We start from the raw sequence: 27,112 nt of genomic DNA, 5'->3' as shown, positions 1-27,112 counted from the left end.
GAATAATATTTCATGTAGGGTTAATAAGTACACACGGGAAACTAAATAGGATGTGTAGAGGCTGGTGCTGGTACTTATTTCAAAATAAAATAATAGGTGATGGATTTTGAGAGGAAACATTTTATGCATGTATCTCTCTAAGATGGAGCTCAAGAGGCATGTGAGTGACATACTAAAGGATAAGTCAGGATAACATGGAAGATCTAAGCATCCTCCTTCATTACTTGTAGATTTTTGTTGGTTGCTATGCTTGTTTGTGTTCAAATGCTACACATAGATCTTGGCAAGTGGCATAACTATGAAAGTTTACCTGTAGAAATGGATAGGACCTTTACATGAGAATAAATATTTTTATTTGTAAACATCCACAAAAATATCTGAAAGTTAAATTAATGTTTACTAGCTAGAAATAAAGCTTTGTTTGAAGACAATTATGACTACATTGATATTCTGAGATACACAGCATCTTACGCAGCGTTGACTTTTGCAGAAAGAAAATAGCAATCCACCTCTGAAGAGAAAGGGACATACAATGAGAACAATTACATTGTCATTATCTGTATGTAGCACAATATGCATCTGACATCTCAAATTACGTAAACCACTATAACCTTTTAAAGTAATTGGAGAATATAATATAAAACAGCAGCTGATTCATACTGGAAATAAAAAGAGTTCCTGATCTACAAGCTTAAACATCTTTTCCACAATTGGAATTTCATTAAAGCATCATCATTTCTATTAAGAATGAAGAACACATTCATTTTTGTGGCATTACATTTACTTTCCTGTAACCCACCTCTTGTTCTGAGATTTTGAACACACTTTCATGCAAATCATCTCTTTCAAGTGGAGTTCTGATCTGCCTGATCAAACGCTCCTCACATGTTTCCAAACGCAGCCTGATGTTTCTGACCTCAGAGATATACAGGTTGTAAATGGACTCTTCCTGCTCCTCTGTTGAGGCAAACAAACGCATTATTGGTATTGTAGATTGTCTTGTTAAACATTACAAACTACTGGTCCTGCTTTCTAAAGGCATTGCGAGAGAAGCTAGACAGAGTTAAATGAATGATATTCTATGGTTATCTTCAGTTGTTGAAACTGGATTACCAATTTAAGTTTACGAATGCTATAAATATTATTTTAGTCTTAGTCTTTCCTTTCAGTATTTACTTCTAGAAGAGCTGGAATTGTTTGGCATATCTGTGGAGCAGAACCACAAATCTGAAGGTTCAGTGTCACACAATCTGTTGCCACTGGGGAAAAATAAAGGTGAATGAAATCAGAATTAAAGAATAAGTTTTTTTCTTTCTGTCCACTCATCTACATTCAAATGAACCACTAGTCTTCTCACTGTACAAGACTTCTGGACAAGACTTTAAAATCTTTGTGAAACAAAGTATAGGAGGGTGTTATTGCAAACACAATAGATGGTACAACAGATCTTTGCACAACAGTCTATTTGGAGATCCGTACAGGTACTGCACTGATGAAGTAAGGTTGAGATGAGACCTAGTAGAAAGGCACTTTTCATTATAAAGAGGTGTTTCTGCATTTGGACCTGTCACCTTGATGGGAAAGTACAATGTTTGCTTATCATTTGATCCAGTTCTGGTATTCTTCAGATGTTGTTTGGAATTCATACCTCTTTCTGCAGATTTCAGAAGCTCCTCATAATACTGTCGGCAGACATTCACCTCTCTTTCCAGCTGTCCTATATCTGACACAGTAAAAATCTTAGACTCCTGGCTATCCTCTGCAAAATCTTCAAAACGAGACCGTAGGCTGCTTAGAACTTGCTGGTGTTCACCTGGCAGTGTTGTCTTTATCTAAAAAATAATGTCATTAGATTGTTAAAAACAACACTACAACACTGTGTGTAAAGGGTTGAAAGCAAAGATGAAGGGCTATAACAAAGGGTGCATACAATCTGATATATATTAAACAAGTCTTCATACTTTACACTTTTCTAAAAGAATGTAGTCCAATGTCAGACAGTCTACAATTCTGACATGTGAATGAACTTGGTAAGTGGAGATGTATACGCTTCTTGGCAACCTTGAATTTGAAAGCTACTGAAGAATGTGTGAAGCTTTTGCAGGCTTTCCCTCCAGTCAATGTATATTTGGGGAATTTTACTGAGTTATGTCCCAATGGAGCTCTAGGCCTTAAGGAGCATCAAGGCATACATATCTTCTCCTGTGGAGGATGACACTCAGAGGCTGGGTTTAGTGTGCTCCAAAGCCAGACGGTTACACTGCTAGTCTTCAGCCACTGCAGGGTTCATTGATGGGATGTGGGTATTAAGCATGACCTTAAAGGAGAGCATAAACTCAAGTCTTCTTCCTTAAAGGTCATTATGTCAGTAGAAGTATGATCTCCTGGATTAAATGCTTTATAAACTAACAGTGATTAAATATTAAATAAGAGGCTTACAATGCCCAAATTAAAACAGCATACTATTTCCATACTACAGTTTAGCTGTGACACTGTTACTTATATTGGCAAAACTGCATCATTACTATATTACCATAAATTATTATAAGTGTGTTACAGCAGCGCAATGCATGCAGCAAACCCACCATAGCATAATTATCAGTGGTTCCCTGCAATACCTGTACCAAAATAGAATCTGGTTATCTATTTATTGCTGCCGATGATGGCATGAGAGCAAAAACAACTTATTAGAATAAACTTTAGAACAGACTTTCAAGGCAGCATACATTAAATGACCTAAATATTTATTTCCCACAATGGTAAGGTTATATTTTGGATTGTAACAGATTCAGAAGGTTTGCACACACCTACTTCTTGCATTAGAGAAGTAGTGAACAGAGGAAAATGATCTTTAGGCTGCCAGTTAATATAAGTAAAGAGTACTGTGTAACATACATAAAATAAAAAGCAAATTATAAGTCACCTTGTGGTTCAGTGACTTGTGTGAATAGTTATGCATTTGATGTAATTCCTCTGAAATATCACAGAACTGTGTGGTGAACTGGAATATCCTTAATAAATACTGTAGAGGGTACTATATCCTGGAAATGTGTTGTGTGATGATACAAAGCTCTGATAAAAGTAAATGATAAATATTCATCCATATGCATTTTTTATCAATATGTTTCTAGTGCTCCATCTAAACATCAGGCGTGATACTAGGAGACTCGGCCTTGAGTGACAGTTACTAAGAATGACTTACTCAATCACAGATCCTTGTTAAAGCATTTTAGAAGATTTCATAACTCTTCTATATTCTTTTAAATTCTACGAGCATTTTGGAAGGTTTCATAACTCTTCTGTATTCTTTTACCTTGATTATCTCCCCTCAGTTGACATTATAAATGTACAGGTAATTTGTCATTGGATATACGTTAAAACAACTACACTGATCTATTTAAATTACTGAAGCTGCAGTGTGCAGGGCACAATAAGTAATCAGAATATGAGTGGATATAACAAGTACATGAATGTGATGGGCCAAACATAACTAGAGATACTAGTGGAAGTGCTAGAATATCTGGAATTTGAGCAAATTATTATTGGAATATATAAGGTGTTAATACAGAAAGTGGTTAAGATCAGCACTGAGTGTAACAGAGGACAAACAAAAATTAGTCAGTGCTGCACAGGCCAACCTACTATTACACAAGTCTCTCTCTGTGATCCCATTTTGTTAGAGTGAGTTTCATTAAATACAGGAAATCTTATGCATATACCTCTGCATAAACCATTGTCCTAGTAGCTACCAATACATAATGAATAATGGGTCTTAGACATGCTTTAATCTAGATGTTGTCCACTACAAAGTAACTAGCAACATTTTTATCTGAACACCAAAATCTCTGAACAAGACAGATACAATTTCAAACCTATGGGCGGGGTTTGTGGTGACTTTGGGAAATGATTAAGGCAACGCATTCTCATGGGTTTGTGGTTGTTGTTAACAAATACAATACAACAGATACAATCTCTAAAATGTAAACATGATTATATTCTAGCTCATCAATAAATATGCAGTTAGGGTAACAGAATAAATGGCAGTATGTAGCACCTATGAATCTAGGACCATTTTTCAAATCAGAACAGAACACATGTTTTTAAAAAGGTGCTGTAAGCATTTATGTTTTTTTTGCCCAAGCATCTAATTTGAACGTAAGCTTATCACACAATAATGGATATCTTAAAGCTTTTAAACTGTAGACACTCCTGAAGTATGTTTCCTTCGTGGATGACATTCTGCTCTCTCTCTCACACTTTTTCTCTCTCCTTCTTTCATGCCCTATTGTACTTATTTGAAATAAACCTTATCTTAAAACTGCACATACCGAAGATACATTGCTAGCCCGAATTGCTTCAATTTCATTCATCAGGTAATGGAAGGTCACCACACTCTTCATGTTTATGTGAGATTCGTGCCACAGAGTTAAAACACTCTGGAAAACCTGTTCAATTCTGAAACATAAGATAAATGAAGAATGTACAATAAAAAGTGTTCTTCTATTCAAGCGATATTCAAACTAAACATTTCAAAATGACTTTAGAAAAATATGCAATGTAATGTGGCTCTCTTGTAAAGCGCTCTAGTCCCTCAAGCCATATTGCCCTACATATAACTGTAACAAAAAAGTATTATACGATCCACAAAAATGTACTATAGTTGAATACCAGTAACTTCCTATCATTGTTGAATTGAGGGTTGCAAGAGGTGTTTACAAAGGCTACAGCCACAAAGCCTGGAGTGTTATGCTCTACTACGAATGTAAATCTTCAGTAAACGTATTTCCATAGCAACACACTTTTCAATGCCCAAGGAAACTTGCAATTACATTGAAAAGAGTAGACAGCCACAACTCTCTGAACTAAACAAACTGACACTATTTAGTTAGACATAGAAGTGAGCTCAATACTGATTTCAAATCCTTATGAAACAGGTTCTTTTTACTAAGTCTCCTTGGTTTGGATAAAAAGGTCCATAAAAATTATTGAAACATCTGCTTACATCAAAACAGAAAACATTGTTTAGAACAAGTATATGTCTTGTTCATCACTGACCCTTCTCCAGCTGATCCCCTTCCCTGAAATAAAAAACATCCCACAATTCACATGTCTGAATAAGAAGTTCCTACCTTTCAGATTCACAGGTAAGCACTGGTCCCCAGTATAAAACACAGGATAACTGATTTGTTTCTTTTTCTGTTTGTACATTTTGTGGCCCAACACAATGTGTGAAAGCGTACAATATGCAAAAGCACTGAATGGCTTGAAAGACTAGGGGCCATATTTAGGGCTATCCTTTCCCTGGCAGAGGATCGCCCACCCAATTCAGATCTGCCTAGCAGGATCTGTTAAGCCTACAGTAGAGCCGCTGCACCAGAAGCATCACATTAGGGACAGTGAAAAGTTGAGCAGGTGCTGTGCTGTAATTGTCCTTCCCTGCTTTCCTCAGCAGTAATTTGTAAACAACCAATGACCCAGACATGCAGGGAGCTTTCTCCCTGTGTGTTAGGGCCATTAATTGACTTTCTTATGAGGCATGGTGGTCACAGCAGAGAAATCTAATATGGTTGTTGCCAGCTGAGCATCACAGGCTTAAACTCTGCTGCTCATCCACCTCCAAATGGCCAGGGTCCAATGTTATAGAGTGCAATGCGATGTTACAGTAGTTCACAAACTTCATAAACCATAAGATTCCCTGGTCTTTTGCAAGCATATATATTCATTTCAACAATATAATACTAGAAAATATTAGGTAGATGCAGTGGCTGACTGGTGCCGGGGAACAATCATTTCTCCTTTCACAGCCCCATAAGTAACTGACTAAGAATCCTACATCAACTCACTTCAAGGGCAAAAGATGCACACACCCATTTCTACTTGGCTGCATCTTAACAATATCTGCAGTAAATGTGCTGTAATGGAACAGAAATAGGACTACATGTTGAAGTTTCATTTACACCAGAAAGGTCTTCAGCTGTTATACCTCTTTTGGAAGATCCTAAGTTAGAACTGTTCAACAAAAAGTGATGTATCTTGGATATAGTCCACTCTAAATGACATTTCAAAAGTATTGGATTAGAAGTCTCGAAGGAAAAATAACACAGGCATGAATTGTGTTCACAGGCAGTAGATAATGGAGTATCAAGTGATGAATGTATGTGTAGACAGTTGAAGCCTTACGATTTCCTGTTCTCTCTGAGCTGTACACTGTGGACTGTATTTGGCTGCCAACAGACAAACCAGCACCAATGGTACTCACAGACGGTATCATTCAGTGGCAGAATTAGACCATCAAACATGTGCTTAGGAGGACAAAACATTTAGGCAATCCTCAGCAGAAGTTCTATGAATACAACACATATATCTGAATAACAATTCACAAAAGAAGCTATCTTTAAAGAAATATGCACCTATCTAAGCATAAGCTCACACTGCTACAGCAAATCCTTCCCCCCTCATGCATACTGTACCTGTTTGCAGTATCTATTGCTTCCTTATTTGGAGGAGGAATTGTAAAACATACAGATGGGACCATGGCCTCATTCCCACTAGGACTGATAACTTTCCACTTGGCACGATGAGAGTTACCAGCTAATATGCATTCGTCATTTTTGTAAATGGTTATCTAAAGTTAAGAAAAATAAGTAGTATGAGGTGTATTTGTCTAGTAAACCATTTGCAATCATGCAACTCTTTCAAAAACAAACACTCCATCCTAAAATGTTGTCCATCCATGACATGTGCCTCAATATATGTTTGCATGTAAAATACACAATTAGAATGAAAATGAAAGTACCATCATTGTGTGGTGCAATATATCAGCTGAAGAGGCAGGTGATGACAAAACCTTTCTAAAGCAATTTAAAATTATTACTTTGTGCATGGATGTTTTCATAATTAACTACAGAGTAGGTAACTGACTACAGATATGTAAGGGTGTACCACAACTATCCAAATTCTGTTTTATTCTATGGAACAACAAGCTTACAACAATCCCATATCTTGGGCCACTAAGTTACTTGAAAAAGGTGTGGATTGAGTAAGTGAATAGGTAGATTTTTTTATTTGCGCTTGATTAAACAAATTGCAGCTCACTTTTAAAATTTGGCAGGGGTATCAGTTTGGCACATAGTAAATTGTGGATTTTTTGGAAAGCTTCGTTTTGAGATTTCTTTTAAATAAAATCACATTTATGAAGAAATTGACTTTGCCCTGAATCATGTTTTTGCAAAACAGTATACACTTTTCAAAACTAAGGGGGTCATTCTGACCCCCGCCGGCGGCGGAAGCTGCCGGCCTGGCGGGAATCGCCAGAAGACCGTACCACGGTCAAAAGACCGCGGCAGTCATTCTGACTTTCCTGCTGGGCTGGCGGGCGACCGCCAAAAGGCCGCCCGCCCGCCCAGCGGGAAAGCACCAGCAACGAGGAAGCCGGCTCCGAATGGAGCCGGCGGAGTTGCTGGTGTGCGACGGGTGCAGTTGCACCCGTCGCGATTTTCAGTGTCTGCCAAGCAGACACTGAAAATCTCAATGGGGCCCTGTTAGGGGCCCCTGCAGTGCCCATGCCAGTGGCATGGGCACTGCAGGGGCCCCCAGGGGCCCCACGACACCCGTTCCCGCCATCCTGTCACCGCCAGAAACAGGATGGCGGGAAGGGGGTCGGAAATCCCCATGGCGGCGCTGCTTGCAGCGCCGCCGTGGAGGATTCCCTGGGGCAGCGGGAAACCGGCGGGAAACCGCTGGTTTCCCTTTTCTGACCGCGGCTTTACCGCCGCGGTCAGAATTGCCCCGGAAGCACCGCCAGCCTGTTGGCAGTGCTTCCTCCGTCCCCTACCCTGGCGGTCTCGGACCGCCAGGGTAGGAATGACCCCCTAAATGTTTTTCACCAATAGGTTAGTTCTCATATTTTAAGAACAAATGTAACTGAATTACGCTGGTAATGTTGCACAAATCCAGATATGTTTGCGTTTGAACACTGAGTTTCGTCTTTAATTCTTCCATCCGACAAACCTTGCACCAGTATGCTTAACTGGAGGACCTTATTAAGTCATTAGGCTAGAAAAAGGAAAGGCTGAAAAAGAATAAAAGGGCCAAATAGTTTATCTGAGAGTATGGTGCTTCAAATGTGAAGTAAATTGAATACATCACATAAACTACATCCTTTGATACTTGAAGTGGCAGTTTAGCTTCAAAGATTTGCTAACTAGCTTCACTGACTGACAGCCCACTTCCATTTAGTTTTTTATTGGATCTAGCGGCAAAATTTTGATTTTTGCATAATGAATGACAGGAGCCTACTAGAAAACCATGTGAAAAACTACTGGTTAAAAATATCACCAAAAACACAATAGCCAACAGTAGACACCAAAAACTACGCTAAAGATACAACTGGAATCACAGGAAATTATGGCTCCAAATCCCAGCATGCCAGATTCAGGTGCTTTTTATCAACCCACATAAATTATAGTACCCTGTTATATGTTATTCATCAGTGAGATAAATAGCACTTATTACAAGTTTCTGAGGAATAACCTGTAACTTTGGTGCTTGCCGCACCCAAGATTTGCATGGTATGGTAAAAAAATACACTTTCTTCTTTAAAATTCTGCCAGTTTATTCCAACCCTTGCACAAATAAGACTTTAGGAATGGGGTCAGAAAACTCTGGCCCACTCTTAATCATGACCTACATGTCCAACAACCCATATGCTACAAATGTGGTTCAATAGAAGCCAATGACAGTTTAATCACTTGGATTTTCACTAAAGGCAAAGCAATCCTAGCTGTCATGGGAATTCACAGAGTGATAGGCCACAGTGTGAAGAAAGACAATATATGAAGCATAGCATAGCCAAGAACGTAGTGATAAAAGGTCAAGATCAGTAACTTTACTAACTGATGGATAGGCTTCCATTACTAATGCCAGTGTAATTATCAACCCCTCCACAAGCAACCGTTTACACAGGGGGTAGCAAGTTCAAGATGTTTTGAGTTTAATGATAAAGTCTGCTTTTCCAATAAACGTTGGGAAAAAGGCTTGGTAAATAAGAGACATTCAAATTTTGGTGCCGGAAGCCACGTTTAGCGCAAAAAATTGTAACAGGTGCTACTTATTGCACCTGACAAATTCTGAAACCCAGAGTATCATTTATTTTGCAGTCTTGTTTGTGAAAAACGCAATATTTACTTTGAAAATTCTCGAAAAAAGGTATTTTGGTTTAGGGAAATGGACAGAAAATATACATAAAAAATGGGAATGCAAAACTGTGCAGCGCAGTTGAGTTGGGAAGAGCGGACTACAGCTCCCAGGATCCTTCCCACCAGTAGGCTGCACCACCGACCACACAAGGTGCTGTGAACTCCCGAAGAGTGGGATGCATTAACGTGCAGCGCAGTGGAATTCAGGACAGCTGAGTACAGCCCTCAGAATCTTTCCCGCCAGGAGGTGCAACCACTGGCCACAAAAGGTGCTGCGCTCTTACACATTGCGGGACGCTCCCAGGTGAAGCCCAGGCTAAGGGCAGGACAGTCCATGCCCATCGGAGTCTGGAGGAGGCAATTCCACTTCTGGGCTGTGCACTCCACCACTGGTTGAAACCAGACTAAACCCGAGTGGAAGTGGTTTTTCTATCAACTTCCATAAGGCGGAGACACTCCTTCACTAAAATCAACCCAGAATTATTCTTCCTCCTGCTGCTTGCCCTTCTGTGTCTATTCTCACTGAGTCCCCCCCACCTTTACATAGAGGACCTATGCAACATAGTTTTGGATTGGCTTACATGTCATCAAGCGCTCCATTTCTCTTTTCCCAAAAATATCTTACTGACCCATAGAATTGGATGGATTGGGCCTGGTCCAGTTGTTGTGGGTGGGTGGTGGGGACGGCAACTGTGTTATTGTAAATTTCAGATCACCACTTCTAGTGCAAAGTCTCCTGTTTGGGTCTATGAATCGTGCTGTGGTGGGGGGGAAATATATCTCTGGTCCTGCTAGGTTACTTCTACGAACTTGCGTCCTGCCCCAGCAATCAGGGCACCTTCACGTGGCAAATATGCCTATTAAAAAAGGCATGAGCACTCATGCCAGTCCTTCTAGAACTATTAAACCTTCAAAACCAGTTGGGCTGGCTCCTGACCCTCCTTCTAGCCTGACGGATTAGGCTTTCATACATCTTTCAAATGGATTTGATGCTCTCTCTAACGTGGACTGACTTAGGGATGGTATCCAAGGTGGTATGCAAGTTCCCACTCAAGTACCTCCTCACAATGCTATCTCTTTAGGTGATGGGGCTTCAATGAAGAGTCCTATGAATGACAGCAGAAGGCACACTTTTACTCTTCTGAGCAGGAACGTAGTTGGCTTAAAGGATAATAGCTTGAATACACTTTATTGCAAAATACGACTTCAAATTGCTTTGCAGGAAACTTGTGACACTGCCTATCCATCCTGGGCTGGTTTTGCCTGTTACTCCTGCACTAGTATCCCTTCTACACATGGTAGAGCCAAGGGTGGTCCCTCTGTACGGGTTAACTTGAATTTCAAAGTGGAAGTTTCATTCATGGATACGGGGAGCTTGACCTGCTTGGCTTTGATATTAAGGATGAATTGAGTGTTTTTTTTTTATTTGATTACCTTTTATACTAATGATTTTCTAAATCCGATATGTGCTCATTTTACACACCTATTTGCTTTTTTAACAAATTTGAAGCGTGTAGGCTCTCCTTGCCAAACTACCAGTTCTGCAGGGATTTTAATGCTAAGTTGATGATAAACTATAAGGCACAGGGAACAGAATGTTTTACATCCCCTCGGGTGAAACCCGACAGTACAGGGGAGAAGCTGGGCAGATATCTAGCAGAACATGACCTTGTTGATCTTGTTGACTCATTTTGTATAGATGGGACATTTTAGCCTCTTTTAGAAGACATGGCTGGACTTCAGTTATAGATTATATTTTTGTAACAAGGAATTTCTAATTATGCTTCCCACATGGTGATATTCTAGCGACAGAATGGGGTGACCACAATGCTCTTTTGCCGTAGGACGTTTCCCAGTACACAAACCGATTCTCTCAGATTAGTCAATATCCATCACTGAGCACTCTAGCGATGGCCTCAGGCTTGTATGGCGGTTGAAAGAGCCAGATCATACCCTTACTATGCTGCTGAAGTTTCACCCTGGCTAATTTCCATATTGTTTGTCTGAGAAAGGGGGGGGGAGTGAAATGTTAATCCATTATGATAACTTAAGCTTGAGCTAGGCAGCTTCTGCTGAAGCTAAATAGGTGTGTGCAGGAGAACCCTCTCTGGTTTGATAGTTCTTGCTCATCCGCCAACGCATGGTAAGGAAGACTCTCTCTCTCTCTCTGCAACTTTGAAAGATCCTAATGCGGTTGGTGAAGCCCAAAAGATCTATTAAAGCACTATGAAGGCCAGGAAGATGCTTTGAACAGTAGTGATTGGGAGCTCCTGGAAAGTGCGGCACTCACAAAGAATAGCAAGTTATTTTGGGACATGGTCAAAAAGATTAGGCAAAGGGAAGCCCCAGCCAATCCCCTTCTGACCTGCAATGTTTCAGGCAAAGACTGAGTTAAGCACTTCAGAGCTATTTATCATTTAGTGGAAGAGGAGAGAGTGGAGGTACTACTTAGGGGTAAATTACTTCACTCACCAACAGTGTCTGTTACCCTTCATGAAGTGGCCGATGCCATTAGGCAGAGCCCAAGTGGCAAAGCCCCTCACCTGCTCGGGGTCCCAGCAGACCTTATCAAGTGCAATATCAATCTATGGGGTCATTTTTTCCACAAATGTTTTTAATAACTCACAGTGTAACAAGATCCCATGGTTCTGTACCCTCCCTACTACTGTCCCTTTCTTTAGAAAAGGGATCATATATTGTCCAAATGCTACCTTCCCATTTCTCTTGATAGCATTGTCAAGATCATTGGACGGGTGTTATTTAACCATTTAAAATCTTGAGAAAAGCACAATAACATTCTGTGTCTTTTTCAATTTGGGTTCCCTCAGGGCTTGGGCATAGTGTAACAGTTTTTAAACTTGCATCTGATCATTGGTAAGTATACCATCGCCAAGCGCTGCCAGCTGTACCTGGCCTTTATGGACTTGTCAACAGTATTCAACTGTGTTAATAGAACTAAACTCTGGCTGATGGTACTGGATCTAGGGGTTGAGGTAGCACTTATTAACTTTTTGCACAATTTACATGAGTACCTAGTATTGAAGGTTCGCTTTCGCTCTGCAGAAGACATTTCTCACACTTTTAATTTAGCCCGTGGGGTGCGTCAAGGACGTATTCTGGCTCCATTGATTTTTATTACTAATCTGTGATCTGCTCTGACTAAGACCATCAGAGACATCTCACCGGCGTTACTTTACGCAGACAACCCAATACTTATGGTATGGACTCCAGCTGCACTCCACATGCTGGTGGAATCTTTTGTATCTTTCATGAGTGAATTGGATCTGGTCACAAATTATAGGAAATTGCATATTATGGCGTACGGGTCAGGCAAGAAAAACATATCCAAATTAATGGTGTGGGTGCAATCACCTGGTAGCATAAGCAACATTAACTATTTAGGGGTCACCTTTAACTCTGGAGGCTCTTGCCAACCGCAGATTAGTTGCTCGCATTCAAAGCTCAGAGGTTCAGCTGGAGCTGTACTTAACATGCCTCAGGCTGCAGGTGGGGGGACTGTTTCTCCCTGTATCTGCTGCGTTATATGGTGCTAGAGTCTGGGGATATCATAATGTCTCTTACCTGCAGACTAAGGAAAACTGCATTTGCATGTGGCTGCTCCGTCTGCCTCCAACAAGCTTTTACTTCATTGTCCACTCAAAGGTAAACCTCCAGCATACATCTGACAAAGCTAAGTTGGCCCCTCTTTTACTCTGGGTCAACATCTTTGTTAATACTGAGGCTAGCTAAAAAAAGAATATCATTTTAGATTGCCTTAAACCGGATAAGGGCCTCTCAATCCCGTGCTTGGCTTATGTTAAAAAAAAAATTATTTATTGAATTTACCCGGCATATTTGACGCACCTTCTACTTTAAAAATGGCTGGTAAGGTGAAGGTTAAGCTCTGCTTCTTAGAGTTTTGTCATTCACAGAGATTGCACAATGAGTTAGGCAATAGCTCCATCAAAGATTATTTTATTAATCTTGCACCAGCTGATCCAACACTACATCTAGCCCTAGCTCTCTCACATTGGGAAAGATCATTAACTTTTTCACTTTAGGGCTGGCACGGTGTGGCAGCCTTTGAGCTTTCTGGGTGCTGTGGTATGATGGGTAGGTCAGTATCGGCCTGCCTGCCTTTGTGAAGGCTCTTCAAAGCAAACTTTTTTGCACTTTACACTTCTTTGTAAATGTTATAATCCCTTTTTCAAGCTAGTTATAAGCCATTTTTAAAACCTCCGGGACTTGGGAAGCATAGGGATGCACTGTTCTATCTCGAGCTCCTAAGCAGCCCTAATGTCTGTTTGGGTGTCTGTTCCTTTTTCACAGCAGTGGTGAGATTTAGGAACTCGATGGAGGGCTAGGTGTCAGTGAATTTCAGATCCCATACCCCTGGAAGTGTGCCAACGGAACTTTGTTTTTTGGTTGTCGGAGGTAGTTTGAGGTGAACCTGAACTTTGGGATGAATGTAGTGGTTGTTGTATTCTGACCAGGTTACCCTTTTTAAGGCTGCCACGTTGTCAGTTATGGCTAGCAGAGATCTGATTGAGCTGTACCAATTCCAATGCCATTCTGCCTGATGTATTTATTCATCTTGTGCTTTTTTTTCTATGTATGTTTTTATTTTTTATTTATCTTTTAGTATTTATCTTTTGTGCTGAATAATATTTTATAAATTGATGGAATTGGCTGAACATAAACAATAAAAAATAAATTAGGTGTTGCATCACTCTGCATGCAAAATAACCTGTGAAATGTATTTCCTCAAAAACAAATTAAATAGCTGTTGTAATTTTTAACCTATATTTGTATACCATTGCTGTTCCTAACAATGTCTAGTTTTTTTCTTTTGTTAATTTGCACTTATTTATTTTTGACACATTATTATATGCTCTCTTTTTTCTATTCTCTTTACTTATTTTTCATATTCTTTCTTTGTTTTTTAGATTACAAATGCATATTTTATTATCATGCTTGTTACCTTGCTAAAACAATTTTAATTTTAAATATTACTTTACATTACTCAATTGATAGACTACCTTTGATCAGTCCTTCATACTGGGTGTTATAATACAAAGCCTTATTCGCTTATTGGCAACGTCATTCAACTTTATTTCTATTTCTTTAATAAATATCTTTTGGTTAAAAAAACAACCTTAATCACCATCCAGCACAGGCATGTTTTAAACTCGGATAACGAAACGTTGGCCACAATATTGCTGGCGCACCTGCATTTCTGAAAAATTTGAGAGACTTTGTGGCAAATGATAGGTGCTAACCTCAATCTGCCTATAGTCGCAGATCGCCTTGATGGGGATTGAAGACTTCAATGGACTGTCGGGGTTCCGTGGCTTGAGTTGAATTATTGCCTTCGCCCTTCCGACCAAGCTTGCCACTGTGCTCTTGTACTGAAGGAGCTGGGCTTTCTCTTCCTAAAAAAGAGAAACAAAATGTAATTGTGAGTGTGTTGCTTGGTACTTCACGGCTTTATGTGCGCCTACTCATTAGTAAATCGCTAATGAGATCAATGAAACACAGGTAAAATTGTTCATATTATACATGGCATGTTATTTCACAAGACAAAGATATTACTCAATAATATTGTACCTTTTTGACTTTGCAACAGTCTCTCGGAGTCTAAATGAGTTGTGTGTCCTTAAAATGTCTCCAGATGTTGTGACTTAGACTGTGGGTTGAATAATCATCAGTCGTCGTAATACGTCAAGTGCAACATCCCTGAAGGAGAATTAAGCTTAACGTCCCACTCATCTGAACCCCACTGTGACCAATGACACCCAACCTTGCTATTTGCAGCAGACAGGATGACTGCAGGTGCTGAAGTTAAATGAAAGCAAACTACCAATTGTATCACCTGTCTACAAAGGACATATTTTCTAAAAATAGGGAATTCTAATTTCAAACCTAAATGTTTGTGCTGCAGAGCTTTGATTTTATTCACATCAAAATGCATTCATACATGGGTTTGCTCTGCCTGAAGACCCAGTACTTCAAAGACCATTAGCAGTGCTTGATTCCCATTATACGCCACATTGCTTTAAGGCAATAAAGGAACGCTCATGGATACCTTTAGTGACTATCTGGCTGAAGATGCCAGATGACTATCTGGCTGAAAGACTTACCATGGACTCCTGCAGCAGATCTTCTAGTTTATGGAGGCTGCTGGATCTGTCACAGCTATACTTTCGAAGCACAGCATCCTTCAGATTCTTTAAATAATCCATTGCTTCTTTGGCATCATTGAAAAACTGTGGTGAAACAAAAAAGGCCTCTGTTAGAACAACTATTTTAAATGTTATGGGAGCTCTACAAATGTGTATATAGTCAGCTGAAGCATTATAACATCACAATACCAATATCTATGGCTGGACTTGCACAGCAGACTGCACCTCCTTCCTTTCCCTTTCCCTTTTTTCTTCTTCCCCCAAGGTATCAGCTGATTTTTACAACAGAAGGCAACAGAGGTTTGTCAAAGAGAAATGTGAATGGGGAATCATGCATCACTGAGCCTGCCCTGCCTCCCCACTGTTGTGCATAGACTGGTGCATGTCAACCTGCACTGCACCTATTTATAGGATGGAAAATGGCAACCCACACTGCATCTGTCCATAGATTGGTGCACTTCAACAGTCTATGGCACCAGTCAATGTCAACACGCATTGCACTTGTCCATAGAATGGTGCATGTCAACATGCATCGCATATGCCTATAGAATGGCGCATGTCAACATACTTTGAACACGTCCTAAGAATGGTGCATGTCAACACACACTGCACCAGTTCATAGAATTGTGCATGTTACGGAAGTATTAGAGATGCAGCACACAAAAGTATTGCAATGGCTGGCCTAAGCCAGGAAAGTAAGTGCAGTATTTACTTTTGCTTCTAGCTTGCATTGCTCCTACCCACGTGCAGGACCTTCAGATCGTGTGAAGGGGTGGTGGGGGTGGCAGAGTATCCACTATCTCAGACACACATTCACAGACAGGGTTTCATCTGAGAACAGCAACATTGGGCCAATGTGAATGTTAATCTGAACATCTGAAGTGTTCATTTTGACAGGTCTCGCCTCTCTTTTGTCAACGAACTACTGCACAACAGCATAGTAGACTGTCTCTAGCTCTTTCTGCTTTGACTGGAGAAATGTTTGCTTCTTTACTTTTTGATCAGGTGTTTGGTGGGTCACTGGCACATAATGTAAACAACTTTGCTCTGATGAGTAAGGAATGAGAAGTGAAATAGGAATAGATCATAGGGCATTGTGTAGCTCTTCTGTTCTTTGCGACGGGGAAGAAGTGAGTGCAGAGTTGTATAAAAATATGTGTGACTCTTTTTATACTACTTTTGTCATGGAGGAGGGTAGGGACTGTGCTTCAACTCTTACACAGCTTGACCTGTTACACAATGTATGCTTCTTCGCATTCCACTCACCATCTTCTCATGCTGTCTTCTTTCACCACTTCCATTAAAACAGATTCTTGCCTTAAGGTGTTCTTACAAACCACTCTAACATTCTCCTCTCTGGCAACCTCCTCTTGCCCACCATCTCTCGTTCACACACTTTTACAGCCTACCTCAGTAATCATTACCTGTACTTTCTGATATCTTCCTTTCCCTTCCATGCTCTCCCCCTATGGTATTATGTGCTCTTTTCTCATACACTCTAACCTTCCACTCACCTTGCTTTCTATTCTTTGTCCCTCTTTTAGCCACATCTTTCTTACTGCACATGCTTATTGTTGCTTTCTCTCTGAGACACACAAAGAAACCTACTAGCCCTCTCTTCCTCCTTGCTTCCACTTCTCTCCCCATTGCTACTCTGATTTCAGCAGTAGTGACAGCAAACTGGAATTCTGTGCTACACCCCTCAGAACCCCTCTCAAGGAGCAACTATTGCTTTGGGGCGAGGCATTGGCCACCATTTGCAGCGTGCTCCACCATGAAAATGTGGGGTTGTCATTCCTCTGGTGGTTTCTAGAAATTGGATGGTGTTGGATCAAGGGTATTGAGAGCGTTTGGTTGCATCTCATATACAGACATTTTATGACTCATGCTGGTGGTGTTTGCTACACACTGTTGTGGTTTTAGCTTGCTTCTTCTGAAAGCGGGGAAAGACTGTGAATGTGCCTGCACACCATATTTCATGTACTCCAGGGCCTGCTATTGCACCTGCTCAAATTGTTAAGTTATCATTGCTCCTCCCGTTGGTCTAATTAGCCAATGACGTTCTAAACAGCACAACATAGGGCTAGGTGTCCAGGTTCATATTTGAATTCTCTTAGCTCTCCTTTTCATGCTGGACGAGACTCTGGAGTTGGTGAACAAACAAATCAGAAGTGTCCCCTGTATTTTCCTTCTGATCCCCTCACTCTTCCCTCTCCCCTGTCATAAATTAGACTGACAGGCGGTAAATGCAGCATAGGCCCTGGTAACGGCAACTCAGTTTTGGCCTTCATGCTTTCCTGCATGCAACAGAGAGAAAACAGAAACATGGCCCTATGCCTTTAGCTTAAAGTTCTGCCGCTTTCTTGGCCCAGGGGAGAGTGAGGAACGAAAGCGAGGTATTCTGGGAAGACAATATTATGCAGTCAAGGTTCAAAGACAAATTATTTGTAGACAAATGAGCTACATTTCAAATACAACTCAATAACAGATTGTAATTAAAAGAGACACATGATTGTCAAATGCTGGGTAATTTGGCAGACAAATAAAGGCCTGTTAAAGAAAGGAAGTAGACAAGTGGATTAAAAATAAGCCAAAAGCTTGATGAATCACATTAAATTACCTCTTCACTCAGAGTGGAAGAGGAACGCAACGCCTTTAAAATATATATATATATATATATATATATATATATATATATATATATATATGAAATTTAAAATGGGCACTCGTTGCATGAATGCATGAATGCTAAAGCTATTCAAAAACTCGGTTAACAACAGAAAATATCTGACCAGTGGTCAAAATGGTTGGTCTTCCCAGAGACTCATGTCAGATAAGTAGCTTTATTCAACATACTTCCTGTACCTTTGAAGGAGCCCAGAGTGGACAGAGAAAGAATGTGTTGACTGCTATCAGGACAACCGCTTCTTCAGGCCAGAGAGCTACTACCTCCACCAATCCTCAACCCATCTACCGTCCAAGCCCATCCACACTGCCCGGGGAGGAGCTAAAACATGGATGGACTGATTATAGACTCCGCAGTGTCAAGAAAATGAGAGCCTCTGCTGTTCTTAGACAAGGTCTATGGTACTCTCCTCCGAGAGCTGAAGGAAGCCGATCTGCTCAACAGCAGCCCTCTAAGGAGTTTGCTAGGGAACAGAAGGATGATGATGATGAGGAGAGAAAGAAGTTTGTGAGGGGTTGGTGATGTTGGATGGCTCATCAGGTTTTTTAGTACATAACAGAAGCCATGACGGAGATAAAAATGTGTTATATTAAGGAGGTTACCTTCAGAGATATGGAAGAGATGCAGACATAAGATTAGTTGGGTATGCACACTGTAGCTGGTTTATGTTAGCAAGTTGACGTTTTCCACCTCTGTGTTCTAAACAACACCATGTAAATCTGAAGCTGTCTTAGAGGGGGACAAAAGGAGTTTGCGGGCAGTAGTGAAGTGCAGAGGATAACAATGGTTCTCTGGCACATCCAGCACTCAAATACCAGTCACCACCACCCACCTGTATCTTTGCTGGATCTCAGGGATCATGGATGGTTTAAAGTTCAAGACTTTAGATCTTCACTATCAAACATGTATATATGCTTCGTTTTTGGCATACTCACTTTAGTGGTCCAGACTTCCAGAGTTACATCCTGAGGCAAAATGTCTACGTTTCATCTTTAGCTTTATGTGAAGTACTGCATAGATCAACTCTAATCATGTACTTCTAGAAGTACTGGGAGCGGGTCAGAAATTAGTTAATTTGTCAATTGGGGTTACGCGGCTGGTTTAGAGATCTATGCTAACCCCACACATCAAATGTTTGATTCTCAGCAAACGAAAGGCAAAATGAGGACTAAGGAGGTTATTTAGCATTTGGTGAGTAGTCTGCCTGGTGGACAGCTTTGTGCTTCTAGAGGAGCCACAGTGGGTCTTCTGAAGGCACAATAAGTTTCCTGAGCAGCCACCATGTTTCATGTAGCTGCTCAGCAATCGTTTTTGCTTTTAAGAAAGAAAGTCTCAAATTGGGAGTTTCATTTTTAAAAGAATATAAATGGCCTTGAGACCCTGGGAGTTGTCTCCAGGATTTGGAAGCAATTTTCATTTTTTTTCTGTTTAAGATCACCAGGCTTTTCCTGGAGGTCTTGAACGGGTAAAAACGTATGTCAGAACTTCTGTCGTAAGTATAGTGGATGGCCCAAAGTACTTGGACTGAAGGCCTGTGTTAGTGGGCTGGCTGTCTAGGGTGTCTGTTGGTAGTCACAGCAGGTGAGTCTCCACTGGCATAAACATGATAGTTCACCTGACTCCAAACAGAGTGGTCACATTTGTGGCAGAGTGGCCTGTTTGTTTTCAGGGAAAAGTAGTGTGCAGTGTAATCCGGATGGCTGAATTTTTGTTTGCAGTGAAGGCCCAAATTATGAGGCAGGGTTGTTTAACTTGTGTGGCAAGAATTAGCAATTATGCAGCTATATGTGCCACTCTACTAGATCTCTTTCAATTAAGAAACAGCCTTAAAGTACAGTTTCAAATGCACATAGTGAACTAGACTCAGTAGGAAGCACGGTAAGATTAGCAGAGAAGTAAAATGCTTCTGGTTTTTCTGTACTCAGAATTCCTTCTTTTAATAACTGCTGTGTTTAGAACTATGTCTCTATTACACATACATTTTCACAACTAATGAGGCAAAACATTTTGTTTATTACATTCAAATGTATCTAGACTGTTCATGCCGCAGACAAAATGAAATTCCCAGTTCATCATATGGGTACATGAAGAACAGCAAGGCAAATGTTTCACTTCACTGGTTCCAGTTTAATACCTAACTATACCAATTAGCAACTGAAAGGTTACTAGTTAATATTTGTAACATGTCTGTCACTATGATACAACAATTGCAGTACATTTTTAGTACTTTTTAAGTTGTTTAGGGCTAGAAACATTTAGGTTGTGATCTCCAAATTATGCAGCAAAGGATGGAGCATGAGGCAAGTGCAACAATTTCATAATTACACAGCAACGTTTTAACTGCAAAGAGGTATGTTACCAGTGACCCTGATCACAAGACCGCAAATATTATAATTATTAACTAGTTCTCTTATTTGAAAGTGTGAGAATAATCTGAATAGTTTCCTTATAAAATATGATAGGTCTTGACCCACACTGTGAGAAGTTTCTTTGACCACTTCAATATAGTATTATGTAATAACACGGCCTGCTGAAGTCACACATAACTTACCTGCATCAGGTATATGCACTTCATTACCTGTCAGGGCTCTCTAAGGCGTCTACTGGCATTTTTATCAATTGGCTCATAATATCAAAAATGTTAAAACATTTCAAAGGTATTTGATATCTGTATAGCACACACCTGCCATTAGTGAGCTCTTATGGGATTCTGAGCTTTGTACAATCAGTTGCAGGCCTTAGTTTGTATGCATGACTGGGGCAGTGTGCAGTTACAGTATGTACAGAAAGGTAAGTTTTGATTTCTTTGACAATGGTTATATCCAAGGGGACCAAGTTACTGCAGCATTCACATGCCAGCATGCAGGGAAATAATCCGGTATGCTGGAGGATAAGGGGCTGCTTTCTGGGCTGGTTTGATAAACCTACCAGCTCTAAAAGGCAGAATTATTTGTTTCCTCAGATAAAGTCCGCTCCACAGGCACCTACATTGTCAATGCTTTTTATATGCTGCAATCCATGGTAGCTGCTTCTTAGCGGTCAGCCACATCCACACTTGGCCTGTGTCAGAGTACTGGCTCTTTGGTAAGACAAGACTGATTCAATGGCCAAACTGAGCAGGCAAGAAGAACAGGAACTATAAGCAACACAACTTCAATAGCAAGCTTTCGCTACAGTGCAGGTACAACCATGCACATGCACTACATCAGCTGTAGATCTCAGTGAAGAAGTCTCAGGATGAGGCCTGCTATGATGGGAATGTGGGACCACAGGTAAGCGGCAGTAGGAGGTGGGTTGGGTGAAATGTGTGACTTATGGATACTGCAACAATCATCATGCTTTAAATCATGGAGAAATGTGGATACGAGCCTGAGGTTGATGTTGCAACACATATTTAGAGATGCACACTCCCTGGGCTAGTTGTAATGCAAAACGTGGAGATTCAACTGTTTACGTTCTGAGGCAATACTTTACTAACAATTGTGCTTTAAATACTGTATTAATTGGCCTTTATCTCTGCCTTTCACAGCCTGGGACAATACAGTCCTGACTATTATGCTTTACATATAAAGACACTGTGAAATGTGGTCTAGCTATGGAGTGTCACCTACAGAAGCAGGTCAAAAGTGGTCTTACTATTGTGTTTCCCATACTGGGACTTTACTGGCCTTTCTACTGTACTTTATATGCTGGAACATCAAAACATTAAGGGCCAGTAGTACTTTATATTACACCATTGCGTACACTCCTGTCATCTAGTGTTGGGTGCACACATTGCAACTTGTTTTTCTTTAAGGAAGAGGTTTGGGCTTCTAGGGGAATCGTGAAACCTCCCCAAGATTCACAACCCACTGAGATAGACTCCACCTTAAATTGTTTTTTGTTGTTTTATATAATAGGAAAACAGTGGTCTGGTACTGTGCTTTACATACTGAAACACTGTAAAATCTGGTCTGGCTATGGAGCTTTACATACAGAGAGGCTGCAAAGCCTGGTCTTACTGTAGCGTTTTACATACTGGGTACTACTAAACATCACCTGGCTATGGTGCGTTACATAAAGAGGCATTATGAAAAATTGCCTATTTGTGGTGCTTTATATGCTAGGGAAACATAATCTGGCTGTGTCGCTTTAAATGCAGGTACTATACTGGCTTGGCTTTTTGTTGGACAAACTGAGGCACTGTGAAATCTGGTGTGGTTATGTTTTTTTTTTATATAAACGGGTATTGTCAAAACTGAACTGGCTATGGTGCTTTGCATACTGGTGCATTATGAAAACTGGTCTATCTAAAGAGCATTACACACAAGAGTACTGTCAAATTTGGTCAGCCTATGGTGCTTTACATAATAGGGTACTGGAAGAAATATAATGGCTATGGTGCTTAACATAGTGGAGTAACACTGGCCTTGCAATAGGGGTTTGAACTGTACATATTAAAGCTTTTAATTGTTTCATTTTTTCTCCTTCAGAATTACCTGTAGATTATCTCTTTCAGAATTACCTGTAAATTCTACCAATATATCGGATTTATTTTATTGTAAAATGAACGAAGTTGCCACAATTATTCCATCATTTTCATGGGTGAGAAAATAATCCATTTTGACCCAATAAACACTCTCAGTAGAATTTTACACCGTCATTAAGGATTTTTCAAGAGCTGCTGTATACTCCAATTCACCCCTGGAAATGATTCGAACTGTAGACATTCTAGTTAGGGATATACTTTTCAGCTGTTGTCAATAACCAGCCTTTGCGGGAATTATTAAATTATATAAATACCTCAAAATATTCTGAATTTTCACGTAAGTGCTGTTCTACACAATGACACAGCTGCAGGATCCAGCTCCACTGGGTCTGCATGGCAGCTCTGTAGGCCTGGTTAAGAAAGAAAAGAAAACATATTTTATACTTAGCAAGTCAGAAGGCCTCTTGTTCGCTTGCTTACAGCAAAATTGCCTTCCATTTCACATAAGCATCCATCATTATGCTGGAGATCACATAAATAGGTTGTTTTTACCTGAATTTTAAACGCTGGTGTGCATAAGGAAAGGAGAACGTGGTTCACATCTGACACAATGTTCTAGAGGGCTTGTCTCGTTCAATCTCAGACACACTGTTACATAATCCACAAGTTTACACTAAAGTGACAGGCTTCTCAAAGAGTTAAAACATGCAACGTTTTGAAATTGTCACAAAAGTCCATCAATAGAAAAGTCTGTCACAATCTTGGCTGACCTTTGCAAATGTGATCTCATAAAGTGCGCCTGACTCCAACCATGCTAGTCATCTTTTTTAGCTCTGATCAGGTTTGCTTGGAAAGGCGCACACAGTGCATGATTCTGTCAGCAGAATGGGAAATCATGATGGGAATGAGATCCAACGTGCCTGCCAAAAACAAACCTGACTAACAAAACAACCAATAGCTATCACCAGGGTTGCTCTCTTTGTTACTGAAAATGCCAACCATTTGTTTATGTTTTTCTGTTCTGGAGAAGCCAAGAGCTGGAGGTTCAAAAATAATTTGCGCAAAAAATCAGAATTTTTAGTAACAGGACAATTATCTCTCAGTTTGCTCTATTAAACATTCTGCAGCGATTTACACAACTCTAAACTTTTTAAATGGTGTTTAAGTTGTTTGCTGTTTAAGGTTTGAGAAGGGAAAAATACTGTGTTTCACTCCTTTTCCTGTTTTGCCATCCTGGGAGCTCTGTCAGCTTATGGGAACAATTCGCCCCTAGTGACAACATACTGCAAACAGAAGTGGCCAGGTAGCTAAGTGCATTGTATGTGCCTCACCTGCACGTCACTGGCTGAATGGAAATAATAATGGGAATGATTCTCAACACAATATCTGACCTTCCCTGCATAGGCTTATGTCTACGTTTGGAGTAACTTTCTGTAACTTTCTGTCTCAGCTCATCCTGTTCCTGCCTAGGCTCAGCCAAGCTATTTGGCCTGCGCTCTGCACAGGAAGAAATTGTTTTCCAGGCCTAAAAGCGGTCTTGTCTATTTCTCATGCAGGATTCACATCACTTTTGATCTGGAAAGGGTAGGCAGACCAGGCTGTACTGCAGATTATAGCAGGGAATGCAAGAATGCAGTACAATATCACTGACAGTGGTAAAGTTAGAGCTCCAACGGCCCTAATGCAAACAAGGAGAATAACCCCAACCTTTCACCCCAGTTTTACAATAAAGCCAGACAGCAGCCAGACCCAGAACACTGTGCTCCAGTGTCAATGGTGCTCCCATCCCAATGCACTGGCTGCACTATTGACAGCTATCTTAGGGCCTAGTATGCTTGCCACTTATTTCCAGGACCATCAATGCCGTCAGTGTTGAATTGTGATAAGAGTACACCACATCTGCGGTGGACAGACCTCAGGTACGTAAAGTAGTTCCGTTCCACTCGTTCTCTGGGTTGATCGTCCAGACGCGCCCAACAGATAGCAGGATTACCACACATCCTTGCATTCAGACTGCGGTTTGACACAGTATTCTTAACTTACCTCAATAGTTAATCTGGCAGGGTGGTTCTCCACCAGCAGCTGCTCGGCCATATCCTGCACCGCCCGCATGGACTCCTCCTTGTGATCCAGCTCCCTCATCAGCGCCTGTGGACAGAGACATGGGATTACTCCATCACTTCTCACTTATGACATCAGCTTCGTGCTTTGGCTTTGGAATCAAAGAAGGAATCTGCTAAATCCAGGCTAGGTGAATTTGGGTGGGGTACCAGCAATCTTGGGCTTTCAGGTTGGAACACTCAAATCTCAAACTATAAACACAAAACAATGCTTGGATCAGACAGCCTGGAAAAATGCATTACATTTGGATATCTGTGCGAGGACTGAGCGGAAGTCTTTTGTAAAACGACTTAGCAGAAACTCACGTTGCTTTTAGCCACACTCACTTTCGCAGCGCAGACCATAGTGACAACTTGGCATTTGAGCCCATGCTCTATTGATCACACACTATGCTGACTGCAATGTATTTTTGATTTGGCATCAGTGACGTAGCTAGTTTGTCATGGGCCCGAATGCAAGAATAACAAGCATTTTCAATGCAATGTGTCTCGCATTTGCTCTAGTTAGAGCGATTAGTGTTGTAAAGCAAAAACAAACGCAGCTCGATGGTGCTATATAAAATACAGCGCGATCGCGCTGCGTGGCAAATAAACAGATAAAGTAGTCCGGACTCCAGGCTGAAAACATCGAGCCTCGTATGTTTTTAGTAGTTTACCGGTGCTGTGTAGGTGGGCTAAACACCAAAAAAGGCATAATGTATGCATGCCTTTCACAAATGAAAGCAAGCGGATTTTAAAAGGCAAGCCCACGAACCAATGTTAGTGACTGACGTGGCATGGGCGTGGTTTCAAGCCCAAAGAGAGAGAACAGAATGGACGGAGCACTTCGTGCTCGCCCATAAAAATGTACCTTCTGGCTCCTCTTTGACCTCTCAAATACAGCAATAATCAGGATTCAGTAGGCCCCTCGGGGCCCATTAGCGCTGCACCAATGGCGCGCCCCCGTGTTTCACTTACTACATGGCATCCACTACAGTGAGGAGAAGGAGTAAAGATGGCATGGGCAAGTAAATTAGCCCAGGCTGTGCTTACGGTGTGTACTTAAAGCTCTCACTATAATTTGACTACTATAGAGATAAAACAAACCACTTAAAACATGGAATCGAAGCTCAAGCTGTACTGGCTGCATACACTGGGCTCATGCTGTACTGAAGGCAAGTTCTTGAAGCTCACACTGTACTGACTGTATCCAATTGAGCTCACGCTGAACGGACAGGATGGTAGTCACAAACACACTGTACTAACTGCATTGTGTTAATGCTCAACCCACACTGTAGTCACTTCTGGTGGGTTTATGCTTTACTCTGGGTGCTATTCAAACTACCATACTGAATGCATGATAGCAAAGCTTCCACGGCACTGACTGCATGCGCTTAAACTCATGCTGCACTGTATGCGTGGCATTAAAGCTTCCGCTGTACTGAATGCATGCACTTCAATTCATGCCGCGCTGTATGCATTGCATTAAAGCTGACACTGTACTGACTGCCTGCACGCAAACTCATGCTGCACTGTATGCGTGGCATTAAAGCTCACGCTGTACTCACTACACTGCACAGACTGCATGCGCTTAAACTCATGTTGCACTGCATGTGTGGCATTAAAGCTCACGCTGTGTGGACTACGCTGCGCCGACTGCATGCACTTAAACTCATGCTGCAATGTATGCGTGGCATTAAAGCTCAAGCTGTACTGACTACATTGCACCGACTACATGCGCTTAAACTCATGCTGCACTGCATGTGTTGCATTAAAGCTCACGCTGTATTGACTACACTGCACCGACTGCATGAGCTTAAACTCATGCTGCACTGTATGCGTGGCATTAAAGATTACACTGTACTGAATGCATGCACTTCCATTCATGCCGCACTGTATGCATTGCATTAAAGCTGACACTGCACTTAAAATCATGCTGCACTGTATGCGTTGCAATAAGGCTCAAGCTTATGCATACGCTGAATTAAAGCTCACACTGTACTGACTGCATGCACTTAAACTCATGCTGCACTGTTTGTGTTGCATTAAAGCTCACACCAAACTGACTGCATGCACTTACACTCATTTTCCACTGTATGTGTTGCATTAAAGCTCCCACTTAACTGACTGCATGCACTTAAACTCGTGCTCCCCTGTATACAATGCATTAAAGCTCACACTGTACTGACTACATGCACTTAAACTCATGCTCCCCTATTTACAAAGCATTAAAGGTCACACTGTTCTGACCACATGCACTTAAACTAATGCTGCACTGTATGTGTTGTATTAAAGCTCCCACTGTATTGTCTAGCATGCAGTTACTGATGCTATTAAAGCATTTGCTGAAAAGACTGCCTTATGTCAGTGACTAAACATCTGATTTTGGAACCTGGGGAGCTAGGTTTGCATCTCAGTTTCGACAACTGCCTGAAAAATGTGTAATTCTGGGCAAATTACTTAATTTCCATGTGGCCTAC

At 41.0% G+C, this 27,112-nt stretch overlaps 1 protein-coding gene across 10 annotated transcripts in view; it reads right to left on the bottom strand.

Annotated features, from left to right (window-relative positions):
* DST (dystonin) overlaps nucleotides 1-27,112 on the bottom strand; it is a 1,789,835-nt gene that overhangs the window by 718,600 nt on the left and 1,044,123 nt on the right. For all 10 annotated transcript variants that reach the window (XM_069235771.1, XM_069235778.1, XM_069235775.1 and 7 more), the window contains 8 exons: nucleotides 24,577-24,681; nucleotides 22,848-22,943; nucleotides 15,338-15,463; nucleotides 14,477-14,629; nucleotides 6,471-6,625; nucleotides 4,329-4,455; nucleotides 1,649-1,832; nucleotides 800-957 (listed from right to left, as the gene is read on the bottom strand). In XM_069235771.1, coding sequence (XP_069091872.1) covers nucleotides 800-957; nucleotides 1,649-1,832; nucleotides 4,329-4,455; nucleotides 6,471-6,625; nucleotides 14,477-14,629; nucleotides 15,338-15,463; nucleotides 22,848-22,943; nucleotides 24,577-24,681 — 1,104 coding nt within the window. The remainder of the gene's footprint in view (nucleotides 1-799; nucleotides 958-1,648; nucleotides 1,833-4,328; nucleotides 4,456-6,470; nucleotides 6,626-14,476; nucleotides 14,630-15,337; nucleotides 15,464-22,847; nucleotides 22,944-24,576; nucleotides 24,682-27,112) is intronic.

The sequence above is a fragment of the Pleurodeles waltl genome, chromosome 5 (genome assembly GCF_031143425.1).
Source record: "Pleurodeles waltl isolate 20211129_DDA chromosome 5, aPleWal1.hap1.20221129, whole genome shotgun sequence".
NCBI lineage: Eukaryota > Metazoa > Chordata > Amphibia > Caudata > Salamandridae > Pleurodeles > Pleurodeles waltl.
The sequence above is the reverse complement of the archived record's forward strand: the minus strand, read 5'-3'. Positions and strand labels throughout refer to the sequence as shown.